At 42.3% G+C, this 18,096-nt stretch overlaps 1 protein-coding gene across 1 annotated transcript in view; it reads right to left on the bottom strand.

Moving 5' to 3' along the window:
• Window positions 1-18,096, bottom strand: part of csmd2 (CUB and Sushi multiple domains 2) — a 1,856,113-nt gene that overhangs the window by 469,153 nt on the left and 1,368,864 nt on the right. Inside the window, exons 18-20 of the mRNA XM_078566065.1 lie at window positions 16,299-16,486; window positions 9,063-9,251; window positions 7,402-7,518 (exon numbers count right to left, since the gene is read on the bottom strand). Coding sequence (XP_078422191.1) covers window positions 7,402-7,518; window positions 9,063-9,251; window positions 16,299-16,486 — 494 coding nt within the window. The remainder of the gene's footprint in view (window positions 1-7,401; window positions 7,519-9,062; window positions 9,252-16,298; window positions 16,487-18,096) is intronic.

Below are 18,096 nucleotides of genomic sequence, written 5' to 3'. Positions count from 1 at the left end.
CTGAATGGGGGAGTACGCTCGAGAGGCTGAATGGCCTCCTCCTATTCCAATGCTGCTACACACTTCTGCTCTGTTGCCAGAGTAGTGACTTCCAGGAATAGGCATTAGTTTATATCTATAGTTCCCTCTTCAAGTGTGCTTAGTTGCTGATGCAGTGACATCGCTGCTTCAGTGCTTTCAATGGTTCTTCACTGGATATTAATATTCCTTTAAGGAGCTTTGCTTCCTTCATATGTTTCTAGCCTCATGCAATCTTAACCACACAATCTCAAGCAGCACAACTGGCTTATAACGTATTCAGTTAACTGCCAAATAAATCTTATATATTGTTTGCTCTCCCCGAAGCACTAGAAGAAAATATTATATTGTAATAGTTGTTACTGGGTACTACTGCCTCTTAAGAAGCATGTAAATCTGCAGCACTTTTTCTAAAATGGGTCTGTAAGCATCTACACACAATACTCTCGATGATAGGAGGAAACAGATGGTTATCTTGATGGAACTTCTGTTTTCTCTCTGTTAATTGTAGTCACAGAGCAAGAGACCATTGGTCTCTCCCAAAACTTCAATAAATGTGAGGTGGTCTTGCAGCTCCACCAGTCGAGCATTACATTCACATTCTGAAGGCTTAACTTTGAACCCATTTCAGGGCATCTTTCCAACACAACCAAGCTCTGCCAGTTGAAGGTAGAATTAGAAGCTGAAAGACTGTTATTCTATTGCACAAAGATTCATACTATTGAAGCATAGGGTTTACACAGCCCGCAATAACCCAATTCACCGGGTTTTGTTTGTCAATTCCCCTCCAAATTTACCATCATCTTGCAGTCAATTCTGGCATTAACATGGGTCCTGTGTAATAAAAGCAGCTAGAAATTTCTTTTTGACGTGGATTGTGGCAGGGCTGAGAGTATTGTTAAAGGGAGATGTTAAACCATGACCCTGCCTATCCTCATGAAAGACCCCACGGCACTATTTCAAATGTTATGTCATGTCCAGTGAAGGAATGTCCTATTCATAACTTCAAACATAGACTGTTTTCCTGTGGAAGCTTCTGGAACTGTATTTTATATGTCAAAATGGACACTTGCAAGGTGGCTGCCAAGAGTCAGGCTTATTCAACACAGGCTATCTCAAGCTTCTGGAAAGTTCTAATTGAATCACCTTGGAATGGACATGCCTGGACAGCACCTCTTTGTGGAATTCACATCTGACAGTGTTTGAAGTTTATTCTAAATCAATACACCTCTAGACTTCTTGTCTCCAAGATAAATGCTTCACAAAAGACGGCTGAACAGACTAGTTATCCACGAAGCAAGTGTGAAAGACCACAATCTATCTCCTATTGTGGAGTCTTCTCATCATGTCCACGGACAGTCTATACATGGCCCAGCCAGAACTGGACACATTTTTGCGCCTTGTTGTTGAATTCGGCAAGATCTGCAACAGTGCAGGGTTCCTCTAGCGATAGACATTGCAGGAGATGTTGCATAGTCTGTGGCTCAGTTCCACATTCACAAGTTGTCGGGCAGGTTGTATATCCCCATTTGCTTAGTGACACCTTTGAATGACCTACACCAGTCCTAAGTCTGTTAAGGCACTTCCAGGTTGCCCAGTTGAAATTAGTTCCTGGGGGAAGGCTTTCATCCGGTAGAATTTCCGTCGCTGGGGGTTGTTCGAGACTGGCGAGCTGGTCTTTCCACAAGGCGATGCGGGCTTCAGATGGGGTTGATTGTAATGGAACAACACTGTTCATGAAGCTCTTCCTTGACTTTAGGCGGCTGGGTGTAGGTGTATGACCATGTAGAGGGTGCCTCTCATCTGATGTTTGACGGAGTCGCTCTTTCTTGCTGGCTACCATTCTTCTTATATCAGGGGAAGCGATACCCAGGATATATAGGTTGTTGGTGTTTGTTGGTTTTAAACAACCTGTGATAAGTCGGCAGCTTGCATTCAGAACAGCATCCATCTTCTTAGCATGAGCAGATCTTTCCCATGCAGGGCAGGCGTATTCGGCAGTGGAATAGCAAAGAGCTAAAAGCACTGGTTCGCAATGTTTTTCAGCTTGCTCCCCATTTTGTATTAGTGAGCTTATTCAGGATGTTGTTTCATGCGCACGCTTTTGCCTTTGTCTTTTCGATGTGGTTCTTGAAGGTGAGGCATCTGTCAAGGGTGACTCCTAAGTAGATAGGGTGCTCGCAATGCGTCAGTGTTGCACCACACCAGGTTACTTTAAGCTGGCGTTTGGCTTCACGGTTTCTGAGGTGGAATGCACAAACTTACGTCTTTGATGGGTTTGCGCGAAGATGATTTTCGTCATAGTAGGATGTTAATCCCTCCAAGGCCTCAGAAAGTGTTTTCTCCACGGTGTTAAAAATCAGTGCTTTGGGCAGTGACACATAAGTCATCAGCATATATAAAACGGCGTGTGACACCATCTATAGGTTGGTCATTCATGTAGATGTTGTACAGCAGTGGTGCAAGCACATTGTGGAGTGATGTCTTTGGACTTACAAGCCATTCTGGATAAACAATACCAGTATTGCTCTCCCTGAAGCATTAAAACTGGCTGGCTTTGATCTAAAGACCCCAAAAAAAGACATGTCCAGTCTGCAAAAGGCTGTGTCATCTTTGCCGTTTTAAGAACCAGGAGGCTTTAAAGTCTTTGAAAGCCTCCCAGCTGATTCCAAAATACCAAGTTCATCTGTAAAGAAATTTGACCTCCTGATACAAAAACCACAAGAGCCTAACTTTGTGACCTCCTGAATTGTCATCTCCTCGAAGGAATCCCTCAACAATCCAGATATCAGGCTTCTGCTACTTGAACCCATCCAAACTACAATCCAAGGGTGGAAAAGAACTTCTTTCTCCACTAGGCCTGCAGTGATTGATTTCTTATAACAAGCCAAACACATGAACTATTAACTATTCTTTTGGTTTGATGCATGTAGAGGTGCACTATCTTCTTTAATTGATGTAGTACTGATGTAGACTTGGGATGAGTGTGTAATAAATAATCTTCTTTATCTGTAAACTCACAAAAATCTGCTGCTGGTTATTTAAACTGACTATATGCTAAAGGAGGCTTAGAAACACATGGGGGAGGATATTTTCCTCATCGGGCAAGCGCAGCGAGCGGGCCCGGGAGCGTCCATGCAATGGTCTGTTACCCATGGTTGAGCCCTGACTGCGATTTCATGCTGGCTGGCCAATTAACGGCCAGCCAGCGTGAAACATGCAGTGATAATCTCAGTGCTGCCGGGGTGGGGATGGGAGGACCCGAGTGCTGAAGTGTGCACAAAAGCACCACACTGATTGTGAACAGTAAGGGAAGGGAATTGGGGGTTTCAGTTTCTCTCTCCTCCCCTAACACAACAAACAGCACGGTTGTTCTCCCCAGAGTGCAGCCAATATTTATCCCGCAATCAACGTGAAAAAAAAATCTAGTCATCAGCTCATTGCTCTTTGCGGGGCCTTGCTATGTTCAAATTGCCTGTTGCATTTCCTATGTTACAAGAGTGAATACACTCCAAAAGTACTTCACTGCTTGTGAAATGTTTTGGGGATGAAGTTGTTAAAGACGTGAAATAAATGCAAGCTCTTTTTCACTTTGTTAGTTGAGACAGCAGTGAAGAGGAATTATAAAATATTAAAGACCCTTTTTACAAAGCTGAAACTCTGAGCTTTGAGGCAGAAATACTGGCAGCTATTTAAAAAAAAACAAAGATCAAGTAAACAAAAATTCTCGGTTGCAAATAAACATAATTGAATAACATTGATAACTAAAGTTTATTGTAACCACCACTGGGTATGGTCTTGCAATATATTTGTAGAGAAAGGATCTTAATCGCATTTACATTGCAGGTTTACTTTGGACAGCAACATGCAAAAAGTAAATATTCTAATTGTCAGTGCCATCAGAGGAACCGAAACAGCACCCTGGCGCTACCCTGCTCTGGAGCAAAGCTGTAAAATCCATTCAACAGCTAAAAAATAACAAAGCCTCTGCAGCAGATGGAAACCCTTCCCGAAATCCTGAGACATGGTGGAGATACACTCCTGGCATGGCTGAACAGCTTCATATCCCTCATCTGGGAAAAGTGTATGCTGGGGATCTCAGGAACACTGTGATTGTGATTGGGAGTGCAGGAGTGGGCACGGGCAGGCGCGCCTCTGATTGGCGATCCCAATCGGGTGCTTGCCCCCATTTTGCATGGGCAGCCCAATTAAGGCTGATTCGGCTGTGCCCCCACCAACCTAAAAATTGAAATGACGCGGGGTGACGTCGGGAATTCTGCCCGGCATCATCCCGCATCATTTTATGCCCCCCACTTGCCGACCTGAAGTTCCTGGTCACTGTATCTCACTTCTAGCAAATTACCCACAGGTGCGTGGGGATAATGTATAAAAAGAGCTGGGAAACTGTTCAACCTACACTGCCTTCAATCCAAAACCAAAATCACTCCAACCTCAGACAATGAACTTCAGTAAACAGATGGCGCTTTTGTGCGCACTCAGAAGCACTTTATACCTTCAAATTCCTGTCACATGATTCCCGCCCCCTCTCCAGCAAACACAAACAAGGTGAGTGATTGTCATTCCACCACTGTCCCTTGTGTGTGCAAAAGCAGGGTAATAATAAAGCAAATCAAACGGTGGCTAGCCATGACAATCACCTGTGGGTAGCACATATCAACAGGTAGACATTTGGAATCATAGAACTGTACAGCGCAGAAGGAGATTTGGCACATTGTCCCAGTTTTTTTTTTACTTCTTTCAAAGGATGCGAGCCTCACTCGCAAGGCTAGCATTTCCTGCCCATCCTAAATTGCACATGAGAAGGTACTTGTGGGGCACCTTCTAGAATCGCTGCAGTCCTCCTGGTGTAGGTATACCCACAGTGCTGTTAGGAAGGGAATTCCAGGATATTGACCCAGCAACAGTGAAGGAACAGCAATACAGTTCCAAGTCAGGATGGTGAATGGCTTGGAGGGGAACTTGCAGCTGGTGATGTTCCCATGCATCTCCTGCCATTGTCTTTCTAGGCTGCAGAAATCACTGGCTGTCGAAGAAGCCTTGGCAGGTTGCTGCAGTGCATTTTTTAGATGGTACATCTAAAACACAGTGCTGTCACTGTGCAGCAGCGATGGGGGGAGTGAATGTTTAAGGTGTTGGATGGGGTGCCCATCAAGCAGGCTGCTTTGTCCTAGATGGTGTTAAGCTTTGAGTGTTGCTGGAGCTGCACTCATCTAAGCATTTGGAGAGCATTCCATCACACTTCTGACTTGTGCCTTGTAGTGGCCAACAGGTTTTGTGGAGTCAGGAGGTGAATTACAGGCTGCAGAATTCCCAGCCTCTGACCTGCTCTTGTAGCCACAGTATTTATATAGCTTGTCCAATTATGTTTCTGGTCAATGGTAACCCCCAGGATGTTGATGGTGGGGATTCAACAATGGTAATGCTATTCAATGTCATGGGGAGATGGTTAGACTTTGTCATCAAGAGGGTCATTGGCTGGCATTTGTGTGGTGCAAATATCACTTACCACCTATCAACCCAAGCATGAAATTTGTCCATGTCTTGCTGCATGTGAACATGATCCGTTTCAGTATCTGACAAACTGTGAATTGTACTGAACACTGCGAAATTAGTTAAAGGGATTCTCAGCTGCTACCTGAAAGCTGGATGGCGCTTTTTGGAGATTTTTTTCATGTTTTCCACTTTATCAGATCTGAAGTCTTATGTAGTTGCTGCTTCAAATCAGGTTAACCACACCACAATGTTGCTCCTTTCTAATTCTGTCACTAAAGACTCCTCTTAATTGAGATATAGCCATTATCTGTTGGCTATTGGCTGCACTGACTGATTTCCGGTCTTCGAATGGGTGAATTATCTACGGGGTGCATGTTTTGCAGTGGCAGCCCACAACTGTATTATAATGAGGAGTGACCACTGATCGTACTCCATGACAACTCCTCTGGGCAGGCACAACATACCCACCTCTGATTGCCTTCCCATTTACTACAGGCACAAAAACATCGCACTCAATGAGCAGAATTTAATGTCCCCACTTGGGAGATGGCTTGGGGGGTGTGGGGGGAGGAGGACTGTCTAATCAGGCAAAAGATGCTGAGTGGAGAGCCCATCATTCCCCATGTAAGTCAGAGGCGGAGACGGTTGAGGTCAGCTGGAGGCCTATTGAGGCCCTTACACGGACAATTAAAGGCCAGTCATGGGCCTTTTTCTCTCGCTGTTGATATTCCGACTGCGGGCTCATGGTGGTAGGGGCAGATGGAGGACGCACTCCTCTTCGGGCACCCAGTGCCCCATGGAGGGCCCTGCTGCTGACCCCCTGCCTGACTAGCCTCACTGAGGCTGCCCATTTACCTGTGCTCCTCTTCCTGGGCCTCCTGCAGTACCAACAGTGACCACTGTTGCCAGGACTGAACTGCTGGCCATCTAATTGATCGAAAGCTCTTTCAACAGGATCCTCATCCAGAAGAGCCTGGGAACCCAACGGCAGGCAGATACATGCCTGCTTGGAATTTAATTCTATAGGAGATCCCAAAAATGGTCACAGCAAATTTGTCACTGGCTCTCCGGCTGGTGGATGGGGCCAATGCCATGGCCATTAAATTCAACCCAATATTTTAATGTCCCATCCAATGAAGAGAACACAATTATTATTATTAAAATAGAAGTGCCAACTGTTAGCATAACCACTTACACCCCTTTTACACTGGCAAAATAGTCCCAGTGGAATAGCAGTACGAGGCCATCTCCAAATATTGTTCTCCCCTGTTGCTATTCAAATGGAGACTGCAAAGTTGTGCATCCCATAATTTAAAAGTGAAGGCATCTAGTTCCTTACTTTTAAGTTTGAAGTAGAAACCTGGCAGGAATAAGGAGGTTCAGAAAATCCTGGATCACCAATGCAATTAAGTCACTCAGATTGGATCAGTTATATGTTGAAAAGATTGCTTTTACTTGGTGGAAGTACAATTCACTGTAGGGGGCAGTACATCAATGTAAAACCACTTGTACAAGCTGAGTTCTGGCGAGAGATCATGTACAGCAGACAGATAAACTGAAACAAATGCGGCTCCTTTAACAAAACTGTGGCAAGTGTCCTCTGACAAAATAGGCTACTAATTACTATTAGTGACTTAAGTAGCCCTATAGTTCACACATTTTCCTACTATTTTAAAGGAGGTGTAAAACTATATAAAATAAAACAGCAGAGAAATCCAATTGAACCAAGCTAAATGTTCAACTATTCATATTGCCAGTCATTTCTAACCTCAATATCCTGCAGGATGTCGGCTTATACAATCAACAGAAATCTTTTTTTTTGGATTTTCTAACATTTTCCACAGGGTACTTCAAATACATTAATGCTACCTTTGCCATGTGATGTTTCCACTGTCCAGGTGCAATTCAGAGAATTCCGATAAAAATCAGGAAACCCAGGAGAGAGGATGGTTCCACTTGATCCATGGATGTAACCACCACACAAAGCTAAAAATGAAGAAAGTTGAGTTCACAGCATTTGATAATTACTAACCTAGAAGCTTTATAAATGCTCTGCACTGGTGACAATGTTAATTTAAAGGGTACAACTTTACTGCATTTACTCAATGTGCCTCAATGTGTCAATTCAAAATTTAATCAAAACTTTGTTTATGTGCAAACTAACACTTCCTGTGAAAAAGGCATCCCCACTAAGACTTATTGTAGATTGAATTTTATTTTTTGCCATTTTGGGCACAGAGTAAATTACAGAGTAATCAAACCCAAATTATGCATTCAGCAAAATACATTTGACAAAATCTTTATATTTTTGACACCACGAGCATATCAGCACCCATTCTTTTTTGCTAAATCCTTAGGTAGTTTTTTTTATCCTTTCAGGGGATGTGGACATTGCTGGCGAGGCCAACATTTGTTAGCCATCCTTAATTGCACTTTAACGGAGTGGCTTGCTAGGCCATTTCAGAGGGCAGGTAAGAGTCAACCATATTAATGTGGGTCTGGAATCACATTTAGGCCAGACCAGGTGAGGATGGCGGATTTCCTTCCCTTAATGAATCAAATGAGTTTTTACTACAATCGATGATAGTTGTTTGGTCAACATCACTGAGGCTAGCTTTATATTCCAGATTTATTAATTGAATTAAAATTCCAACAGCTGACATGGTGGGATTTGAAACCATGCCCCAGACCATTATAGCCTCAGCGTCGAGTTTACTAGTCCAGTGAGATTACCATTACACCACTATGTCCCTGAAAGGTGGCCTTCAAGAAGTGTTCAATCATCAGTGGTAAAACTACTAAAAAGATTCAGCACCTTCATTGATGAGCAATTTAGGGAGAGCTAATGTATGTGAGTAGAACCAAATTTCAAGATAAAAATTTTACCACAATGCAAAATCAACATTAAAAAATAAATCCCTCCCCACCATAGCAACTGTTTCACGAACAGCAGAAAGGAATGCAATGCACTTCCATGCCCCTGCTAATGGCAGAGCCATGAACAACTGTTCAGAGCTGTGCTACAGAGCTGTGGAACGTGTCCTCTGTCAAAGCTCATCATTTGGTAAGTTCACATTTCTGCTCAATGATACGGAGATTTGTGAACTCACACGCGACATAGTTGCAACTATGCATCTTATCACTCCGCAATATGTAGTTTTAGATCAGCAATACACAAAGAATTGTTAAAAATCACCATAATTCAAGATTCTTAACAGCCATATCACTCTTATTCTCTCCTTTGCTCCCAGCCCCAACCACTAAACTGCCACATCAAGTGGATGGAGGGAGAGGCAGGGAGAGAACAGTCCTATATGTAAGTAATTGTATGCCTGTCATCAACATCACTGCTTAGTCAGCTTTGCAGGTGATGAATTTAAGTGGAAAGGATCCTCCCTCTTCTGTTCATTTTCCTTCCCTCTTCCCTCGCACCCAGCTAAGAATGGCAATGGCAAATATGGTCTTTCATGGAATCGCTCTTTGAGATTTTGATCACTCCAGCAACACATCTATGAAAATGTGAGATATACCTTCACAGCTGGGCAAAGCACGACTCCATTGATAATTGGGTTCACAGACAAGAGATTCATCATCACTTAGGGTGTATCCTGGATCACAACTGAAGGTCACGGAAGATCCGATGTATAAGAGATTTCCATTGCGCTGACCATTCACAGGGATTCCAGGATCCAAGCAAGAATCAGATTGTAGTTTTACAGCTGAAAATGTAATCAATGAACCAGAATTAAAAACAGTTTACTGATAAGCCACCGCTGTCTAATTAATTTGAAATTATCTGGAATGAACCAGATTGTCATGAACAGGACACAAAGCTAATTGTAAACAAAATGCCGGCATTTCTTTACAGTCTAAGTTGATGGACAACGATGCCAAAGCAAGGTCTTGCTAAATCTGAAGAATTTTATTCAGACCTATTTGCTGAAGAAAGATTCTGCTTGAAAGTAATTCAGTGCCAACAGAATATTACCAGAAATGAATGCTTTAGATTTTGTGTTTTTGAACAGGTTAATATCATCAGTTTGCAGAAAGTCTTTTGTTCTATTAATGCTTGTGATGAAAATTACAATCTTGTCCCATTATGTTTGCAATAAAAAATGTTTGATGTACCCAAAATGAAAATAGGCACTGTTACAGTCTTTGAAACAGATACCGTCAATCTGGCTATTGATTTGGTTCAATTAACAAGATGGCATTGAGTGTGAACACATTAAAAGAATAGGAGGCAGCACTGAAATAATCAAAATAAATGCCACATCAACATTCAATAGTGAGGGCTTTTTGTTACAGAATTTTAAACTATTCATGGCTGTCTTTCAGAATTTTGTAAGATCATATTTAATTATAGAATAATATTAGGAGAGATGACATTATTGTTGTATGTCAAAATGGTACTGTATCTTTGGAATGCAGTTCTGACAAAGAAAACTGATGCTTAAATCAGAGATTTCATTATACCATGATATCTGTAAAGCTGTAAGGGAATAGGCCACTAATTCAGCTGTGAGCTGGAAAGAAGACAAAGAGGTTCTGTTATCCTGGAGTTTGTTCCATGAACTTGTGCATTGAAGAAAGTATATAAGATATCGGTTTACCAAGGTCCTTATTATAAAAGAGGAGGAATTTCAAAAGCTGAAAACAAATCCCTTTCACACATTCCTCCAGACAGTATCCTTTTGCCATTGCCTATTTCATCTGCTTAATTTTATTGTTTAATTAAATAGTGTTGTCCATTTTAACATTTACAATTTTAGTATTCAAAGGTGAACAGAATGATTTGGCCAGCAGCACTATGATGTTATAAGATTACAAAATCTGGCACTGCACATCAATTTTGTTTTTGCAAGGCAGTTCACCTGAAGAGCAATCACAGGTTACTTAGCACTGGCCAAACAACACACATGTCCCTTGTCATACAGTGTACGAGATCACAACAGACGTCAAGTACCAAGGGTGAGAGCTGCAGAGAGAACATGTCAGGAAAGTTTCTGTGTGTCTCATGGAGCTGGAAAGACTGACAGGCAATGAGCAGGGCAGCTCACTGGAATCACAGAATCATAGAATGCTTGCACCACAGAAGGAAGCCATTCAGCCTGTTGTGTCCATGCCAGGTCTCTGCAAGAGCAACTCTGCTGGTCCCACTCCTCCAGTCCATTCGCATTACCCAACAATTCTTTTTCTTCAAGTGCTTATCCAATTCCCTTTTGAAAGCACCAATTGAATTTGCTTCCACCACACTCTCAGGCAGTGCCTTCCAGATCTAATCACTCACTGCATTAAAAAAAAAATTGCCTCATGTCACCTTGTATTTTTTTGCCATTTATCTTAAATTGGTGTCCTCTGGTTCTCATCCCTACCAACAATGGGAAAAAATTCTCCCTATATACTCTGCTCAGATCCGTCATGATTTGTAATACCTTTGTCAAATGTCCGCTCAATCTTCTTTACTCTAAAGGAGGACAACCCAGCTTCTCCAATCTATCCATTTAACATCCTGAAACATTATTGTAAATCTTTTCTACAATCTCTCTAAAACATTCACATGGTAGGGAAAGGGTTAACGGGCCAGCTCCAAGTTAAGGGCAGTGTTTGTTATGTGGAAACCAATTGGGCGCGATACTTGTTAATTACATCAACACATGTTAATTGCAGTGATAACTGCTGAATTGAATAGGACAATTAACATTGAAATAGAACAGTAAATCACAGTAAACTGATAGAAGACAGATAGGTAATCACAACAAAGTCCTTATGTGTTTAAGCCGATGGAAGACAACTTGAGAATACATTAAATAATCAACAGCCACTCATGCACCCAACTAACCAATCTGCAACTAGAAAGGGATTGTGTATGAGCTTTTTCAAAAACTGTATTCTGTATATAAACCCCTGAGAAAGTCCCATTCAGGAGGGCTTTAGGAGGAGGACAGAGTACTTATTGATGGACAGTGCCAGAAGAAAGAAGACACAACATATTTCAATGGGAAGAGCTCCTGGTGGACCAAACAGGAAGATCTCAGCCAAAGATCATTCTTAGGTGATGAACAATGATCTCAGATTAACCTTTTGAGGGGTAACTGTATGATTTGATTGAGATAAAAACAAAAAGCTAAAAGCTACTGCGGATGCTGGAAATCCAAAACAAAAACAGAATTACCTGGAAAAACTCAGCAGGTCTGGCAGCATCGGTGGAGAAGAAATCAGTTAACGTTTCGAGTCTTCATGACCCTTCGGCAGAACTGAGTATAGTTAGGAGAAAAGTGAAATATAAGCTGGTCTAAGGTGTGGGGAGCGGGGGGAGAGAGAAGTTGAGGGTGTGGTGATTGTGGAGATAAGCAAGCAGTGATAGGAGCAGATAATCAAAAGATGTCACAGACAAAAGGATCAAAGAGGTGTTGAAGGTGGTGATATTGTCTAGGAAAAGTGCTAATTAAGAATGGAAGACAGGATACTCAAGGTACAGCTCTAGTGGGGGTGGGGTGGAAAGACTAACAAAGTTTTAGTTTTAGATTTAAAAATAATGGAAATAGGTGGGAAAAGAAGAATCTATATAAATTATTGAAAAAAAAGGGAGGGGGGAGAAACGGGGTGGGGATGGGGGGAGGGGGAGTTAAAGATCTAAAGTTGTTGAATTCAATATTCAGCCTGGAAGGCTGTAAAGTGCCTAGTCGGAAGGTGAGGTGCTGTTCCTCCAGTTTGCGTTGGGCTTCACTGGAACAATGCAGCAAGCCAAGGACAGACATGTGGGCAAGAGAACAGGGTGGAGTGTTAAAATGGCAAGCGACAGGGAGGTTTGGGTCTTTCTTGCGGACAGACCGCAGGTGTTCTGCAAAGCGGTCGCCCAGTTTGCGTTTCGTCTCTCCAATGTAGAGGAGACCGCATTGGGAAGCTGTTTTGTTTAAAATTCTCAATAAAGGTGTTGGATTTAGTATGAGGTTGTGTCGATCATAATTTGTGGTCTCCTAGTGCCCAGAATTGGATAGAATACTCCTGTTGAGGGCAAACCTGTGTTTTGCAAAGGGTCATAACTTCCTTGCTTTTGTACTCTAAGCCTCTATTTATAAAGCCTACGATCCCATATGCCTTTGTAAATACTTTGTTAACCTTCCCTGCCACCTTCAATGATTTGTGCACATATACTCCCAGGTCTCTCTCTGTTCTTGGATTCCCTTTAGAATTGTACCATCTAATTATATTTTTCCCCTCATTTTCCCTACCAAAACGTATCATTTCACACTTTTCTGCATTAAATTTATTCTGCCACATGTCTGCTCCTTCCACCAGCCTGTCTACGCCCTCTTGAAGTGTATCACTTTCCTCATTACAGTTCACAATACTTCCATCTTTTCAGGGCATTGGAGATGTACAATTGTGCCCTTACCAGTGTTGTCCACATTCTCAGCTCAAATAACAAAAAGTAATTACTCACAGATATCATTATATTCAAAAATCTAAAGATGTCTTTTTTTGCCCAGTCAGTCTTGTAGTTAATTGTACTGTGCAAGAAATATGTTTCAGAGAGGATATATTTAATGCCTTTTGTGCTGAGTTTATTTGTATTGTACCATTGATAACTTGGGTGTCTCATACAACTTAAGCTTATTATCCCAATTCTCAATTAGTGCAACTTAGGTGTCAGCTGTGGCTCAGTTCATAGCACCCTCGCCTTTGAATCAGAGGGTTGTGGGTTCATGTCCCACTCCCGGAAACCAAGAACTGTGATTGTACTTGAAAGAGTTGCAATCTGTGACTGTTGATAACTCGAAAGAGTTTCCAATGCACAGGGTATACAATTTCTTCTGGAGACTGCCTCTGTGTGCTGAGTACAAGTTAAAAATCTTGGGAAACCTAATCCTTAACTGTATCATAAACATGGCAAAACAGGCAACTGGTTTTCATCAGTTTTTTAAATTACCTAGCCTGCATACAAATGGATTTAACAAGGATTACAGCAATCAGTCCTCACAAGCAGGAAATTCTGACAGAGGCAGATCTTAACATTTTCTATGTATTCAAGAGGGAGAGAAACACAGATATATTGTGGAGTAGTCACCGCAGGATGGCTATTCATGAAAATTAAAGTAAGTTGGCAGGGGTGTGGGAGCCAGGAGGTAATATTAGGGAGGGATATCAAGGTGCAAAGAACATTGGGAGAGACAAACAATACTAGAGTAAGAAATAGAAAGGAAACTGATAGGTTCAGTATAAGAGGGAAATTAATAAAGTCTAAACTGGCATTACTGTGCTTGTATTGTGAATGTGCTGAGTTTGGTAAATAATATCGGTGAAGTGCAGACACAGATAGCCACATGGAAATATGATGCTGTGGCAATAACAGAGACCTGGCTCACAGAAGGGCAGTGCTGGGTGTTAAATACTCCTGGATACAAGGTGTTCAAGGAAGATAGGAAAGTAAAGAAAGGAGGGGTGGCAGCATTGATTAAGGAGAACATTGCAGTACTGGAGAGAGAGAGAGAGAGAGAGAGAGGGAGAGAGAGAGAGGATGTCCCAGAGGGTCAAGGATAGTTTCTATTTGGCTAGAGCTGAGGAACAAAAACAGTGCAATTACATTGCTCAGTGTAGTCTAAAGGCCACCAAATAATGAGAAAGATGTAGAGGAACAAATTTGCAAGGAAATTACAGAGAAGTGTAAGAATTTTTAATTCATTTACAGGATGTGGGCGTTACTGGCTAGGCCAGCATTTATTGCCCATCCCTAATTGCCCTTGAGGTGGTGGTGATGAGCTGCCTCCTTGAACCACTGCAGCCCCTGTGGTGCAGGTGCACCCACAGTGCTGTTAGGGATGGGGTTCCTGGATTTTGATCCAGCAACAGTGAAAGAACGGTGATATATTTCCAAGTCAAGATGGTGAGTGCCTTGCAGGGTAACTTCCAGGTGGTGATATTCCCATGTATATGCTGCCTTTGTCCTTCTAGATGGTAGCAGTCATGGATTTGGAAGGTGCTGCCTATGGAGCCTTGGTGAGTTTCTGCAGTGGACCTTGTAAATGGTACACACTGCTGCCACTGTTCGTCGGTGCAGGAGGGAGTGAATGTTTGTGGAAGAGGTGCCAATCAAGGGGGTTGCTTTGCCCTGGATGGTGTCAAGCCTTTTGAGTGTTGTTGGAGCTACACTTATCCAGGCAACTGGAGAGTATTTCATCACACTCCTGGCTTGTGCCTTGTAGATGGTGGACAGGTTTTGGGGAGTCAGGAGGTGAGATACTCAGCGCAGGTTTCCTTGCCTCTGACCTGCTCTTGTGGCTAATGTATTTATATGGCTGGTCCAGTTCAGTTTCTGGTCAATGATAACCCCCAGGATGTTGATAGAGTAGTTATAATGAGGGACTTTAATTATTCAAATATAGACTGGGATCGTGGTATTGTAAAGGGCAGAGTGGGGCAATAGTTCCTAGGGTATGTTCAGAAGAACTTTCTACACCAATATGTTTTCAGTCCAGTGAGAAAGTAGGTATTGCTGGACCTGATCCTTGGGAATGAGGTGGGCCAAGTGAATCAAAAGTCAGTAGGAGAGCATTTATTGGACAGTGATCATTGTATCAGAAGGTTTAGGATGGCAATGTAAAAGAACAAGGACAGCTGCTCTTCCTGATATACATTAATGGCCTAGGCCTTGGTGTACAGGGCACAATTTCAAAATTTGCAAATGATACAAAACCTGGAAGTATTTTGAACCAAGAGGAAGATAGTGTAAAACTTCAAAAGGGCATAGTCAGGTTGGAGGAAAGGGCAGACAAGTGGCAGATGAAATTTATTGCAGAGAAGTATAATGTGATTCATTTTGGTAGGAAGAAGGAAGAGAGACAATATTAAATAAAAGGTACAACCCTAAAGGGGTTGCAGGATCAGAGAGACGTGGGTGTATTTGTGCATAAATCATTGATGTAATGATTAGATCATTAAATCATAAATCAGCTCAGGTTGAGAGTTCAGTTAATAAAGCTTATGGCATCCTGAGTTTTATCAAGAGCAGCACAGAGTACAAAAGCAAGGAGGTTATGTTAGACCTGAATAAAATCCTGGTTTGGCCTCAACTGGAGTAAGTATTGCCTCCAGTCTAGGCACTATGCTTTAGGAAGAATGCGAAGGCATTAAAGAAGGTGCAGAAAAGACTCATGAGAATGGTTCCAGTGATCAAGAGCTTCAGTTACATAAAGATTGGAGAAGTTGGGACTATTCTCCTTGGAGAAGAGAAGGTTGAGAACAAATTTGATAGAAGTATTTAAAATCATGATGGGTCTGGACAGGGTAGATATGGGGAAACTGTTCCCATTGGTGGATGGATTGAGAACCAGAGGGCACAGATTTAAGGTAACTGGCAAAAGAAGCAATGGCAAACTGAGGTAAACCTTTTCACACAGTGAGTGGTTAGGATCTGGAATGCATTGCCTGAGTGTGGTGGAGGCAAAGACAACTGAGGCTTTCAAAAGGGAATTGGATCATCACCTGTAAGGGAAAGATTTGCAGGGCTATGGGGAAAAGGTAGGGGAGAGCTGCAAGAGATGAATTGTTCCTTCAGAGGGCCAGCACACACATGACAGGCTGAATGGCGTCCTTCTGTCTGTGCTGTGACCAATGCATGATTTTATTCTATGTCCAAGACATAACAATGTTCCCATGGGTAAAACACAGAGCATTGATCAATCATTGGGGTTGTAGGCTGTTAGGCTGTAATCAATCCACCATCCAGGATTTGCAGCTGTGTATCGAAATTCTAAGTGACTTACTTTCAAACCGAATTTGGAACCCAACATCCGAGTGGCTTTTGTCAGTAGAGAACAGAAGGTAAAGATAGTTGCTGGTGCTGATCAGGAACTGAGGTACTTGAGTACCATGGTAGACGCCTATCAGCGGTGAGGAATAGGATCTCCCATCTCGGACTTCCAAGGTGTCATAGTTTACCTCAGTTTTAAATCTGAAAAGAGAAATAATAGTTATTATCAGAATATAGAATACAAATTTTCAGTGATGAACATGGTACACGCAGGGCGGAATCATCCGGTCCTGTTGTCGGTGGGCATCATGGAAGGCACGAGCGGACAATTTGGCAAGAGAGCCAAAAAGTGGATTTACACCGTCGTGAAACCAGTTTGCAATCGTCGGTTCCAACTGCAAATGGCAGGCCGCGTTTCCCACCACCGCACATTGGGAACTAAATTTCAATACTTTAGCATCTCGTTATAAGCCCTGCTCACCAGAATCATCTGGTGGATCATCTTGGCACCACGCCAACGAGTTTCACAACTGTACATAAACAACGAGCACCTGGCGAGCTGCATTTCGTTCGGAACTTCAAGGTTTGTCTGCCTACCTTGCTTCGGGTAGCATTCGCTGCACTCCAGAGGTCCCCAGCATCACAGATGCCAGTGTTCAGCCAATTCAATTCACTTCACATGATATCAAAAAATGACTGAAGGCAATGGATACTGCCAAGGCTGTGGGGCCTGACAATATTCCAGCAATAGTACTAAAGACTTGTGCTCCATAACTAGCCATACCCCTGGCCAAGCTGTTTCAGTACAGTTACAACACTGGCATGGTGGAAAATTTTCCAGGTGTGTCCTGTATACAAAAGGGCAAACCCAACCCAGCCAATTACCGCCCCTCAGGGTCCTCTCCATCATCAGTAAAGTAATGGAAGGAGTCATGAATAGTGCTATCAAGTGGCATTTGCTTAGCAATAACCTGCTCATTGATGCTCAGTTTGGGTTCCCCAGTGTCACTCAGCTTTTGACCTCATTTACAGCCTTAGGTTCAAACATGGACAAAACTCCAGAGGTGAGGTGAGAGTGACTGCCCTTGACATCGAGGCAGCATTTGACCGAGTGTGGCATCAAGGAGCCCTAGCAAAACTGGAGTCAATGGGAATCAGGGGGAAAAGTCTCCACTGGTTGGAGTCATACCTAGCACAAGGGAAGATGTTTGTGGTTGTTAGAGGTCTGTTAGAACGCAACAGGTGATGTGCGCCAGGCGGACCAAATCCATGAGGGAAACTTAGTCGCGCTGTCACAATAGTTTTGCAATTTGTATTTATTTTCAGATGCGTGCAATGAATTCAGCAGTAATAAGTCCACCCAGACTTTGAGAGATTTAAAAGAATTAAGTTAAAATATTTATTAACAAAATAAATGACGTCAAACACATACATAAGACTACAAATTACTACGATTATACTTCCTAAAATTCCTAACTAAACTGACTCCCTGTTACACCCCCTTTAAGGCAATGGTCCAAAAATAAATTATAGATTTTAAATAGATCCAGCAAATTAACACAATACCCTGGACAGTGGAATTCCAAATGGCTTTTCTCCAGCTTCAGTTCTAGTAGATATATGCACAAATGCTGGAATCTTCATTATAGCTATTTCACACACTTTTGTTAGACTTCACGTAGCCTTCCCCTAATACATAGCCTCATTCTCCTTTATGTATGTTTCTCTCTTTTAATATGTAAATTCTATTGTTTCATATGTCTTTGAAACTGCATCTTCCTCACAATATGAAATCTTCCATGTTGCTACTA

This window comes from Cetorhinus maximus, chromosome 21 (genome assembly GCF_964194155.1).
Source record: "Cetorhinus maximus chromosome 21, sCetMax3.hap1.1, whole genome shotgun sequence".
In the NCBI taxonomy this organism is placed as follows: domain Eukaryota; kingdom Metazoa; phylum Chordata; class Chondrichthyes; order Lamniformes; family Cetorhinidae; genus Cetorhinus; species Cetorhinus maximus.
Note: the sequence above shows the minus strand (reverse complement) of the source record. Positions and strands in the feature narration are given on the sequence as shown.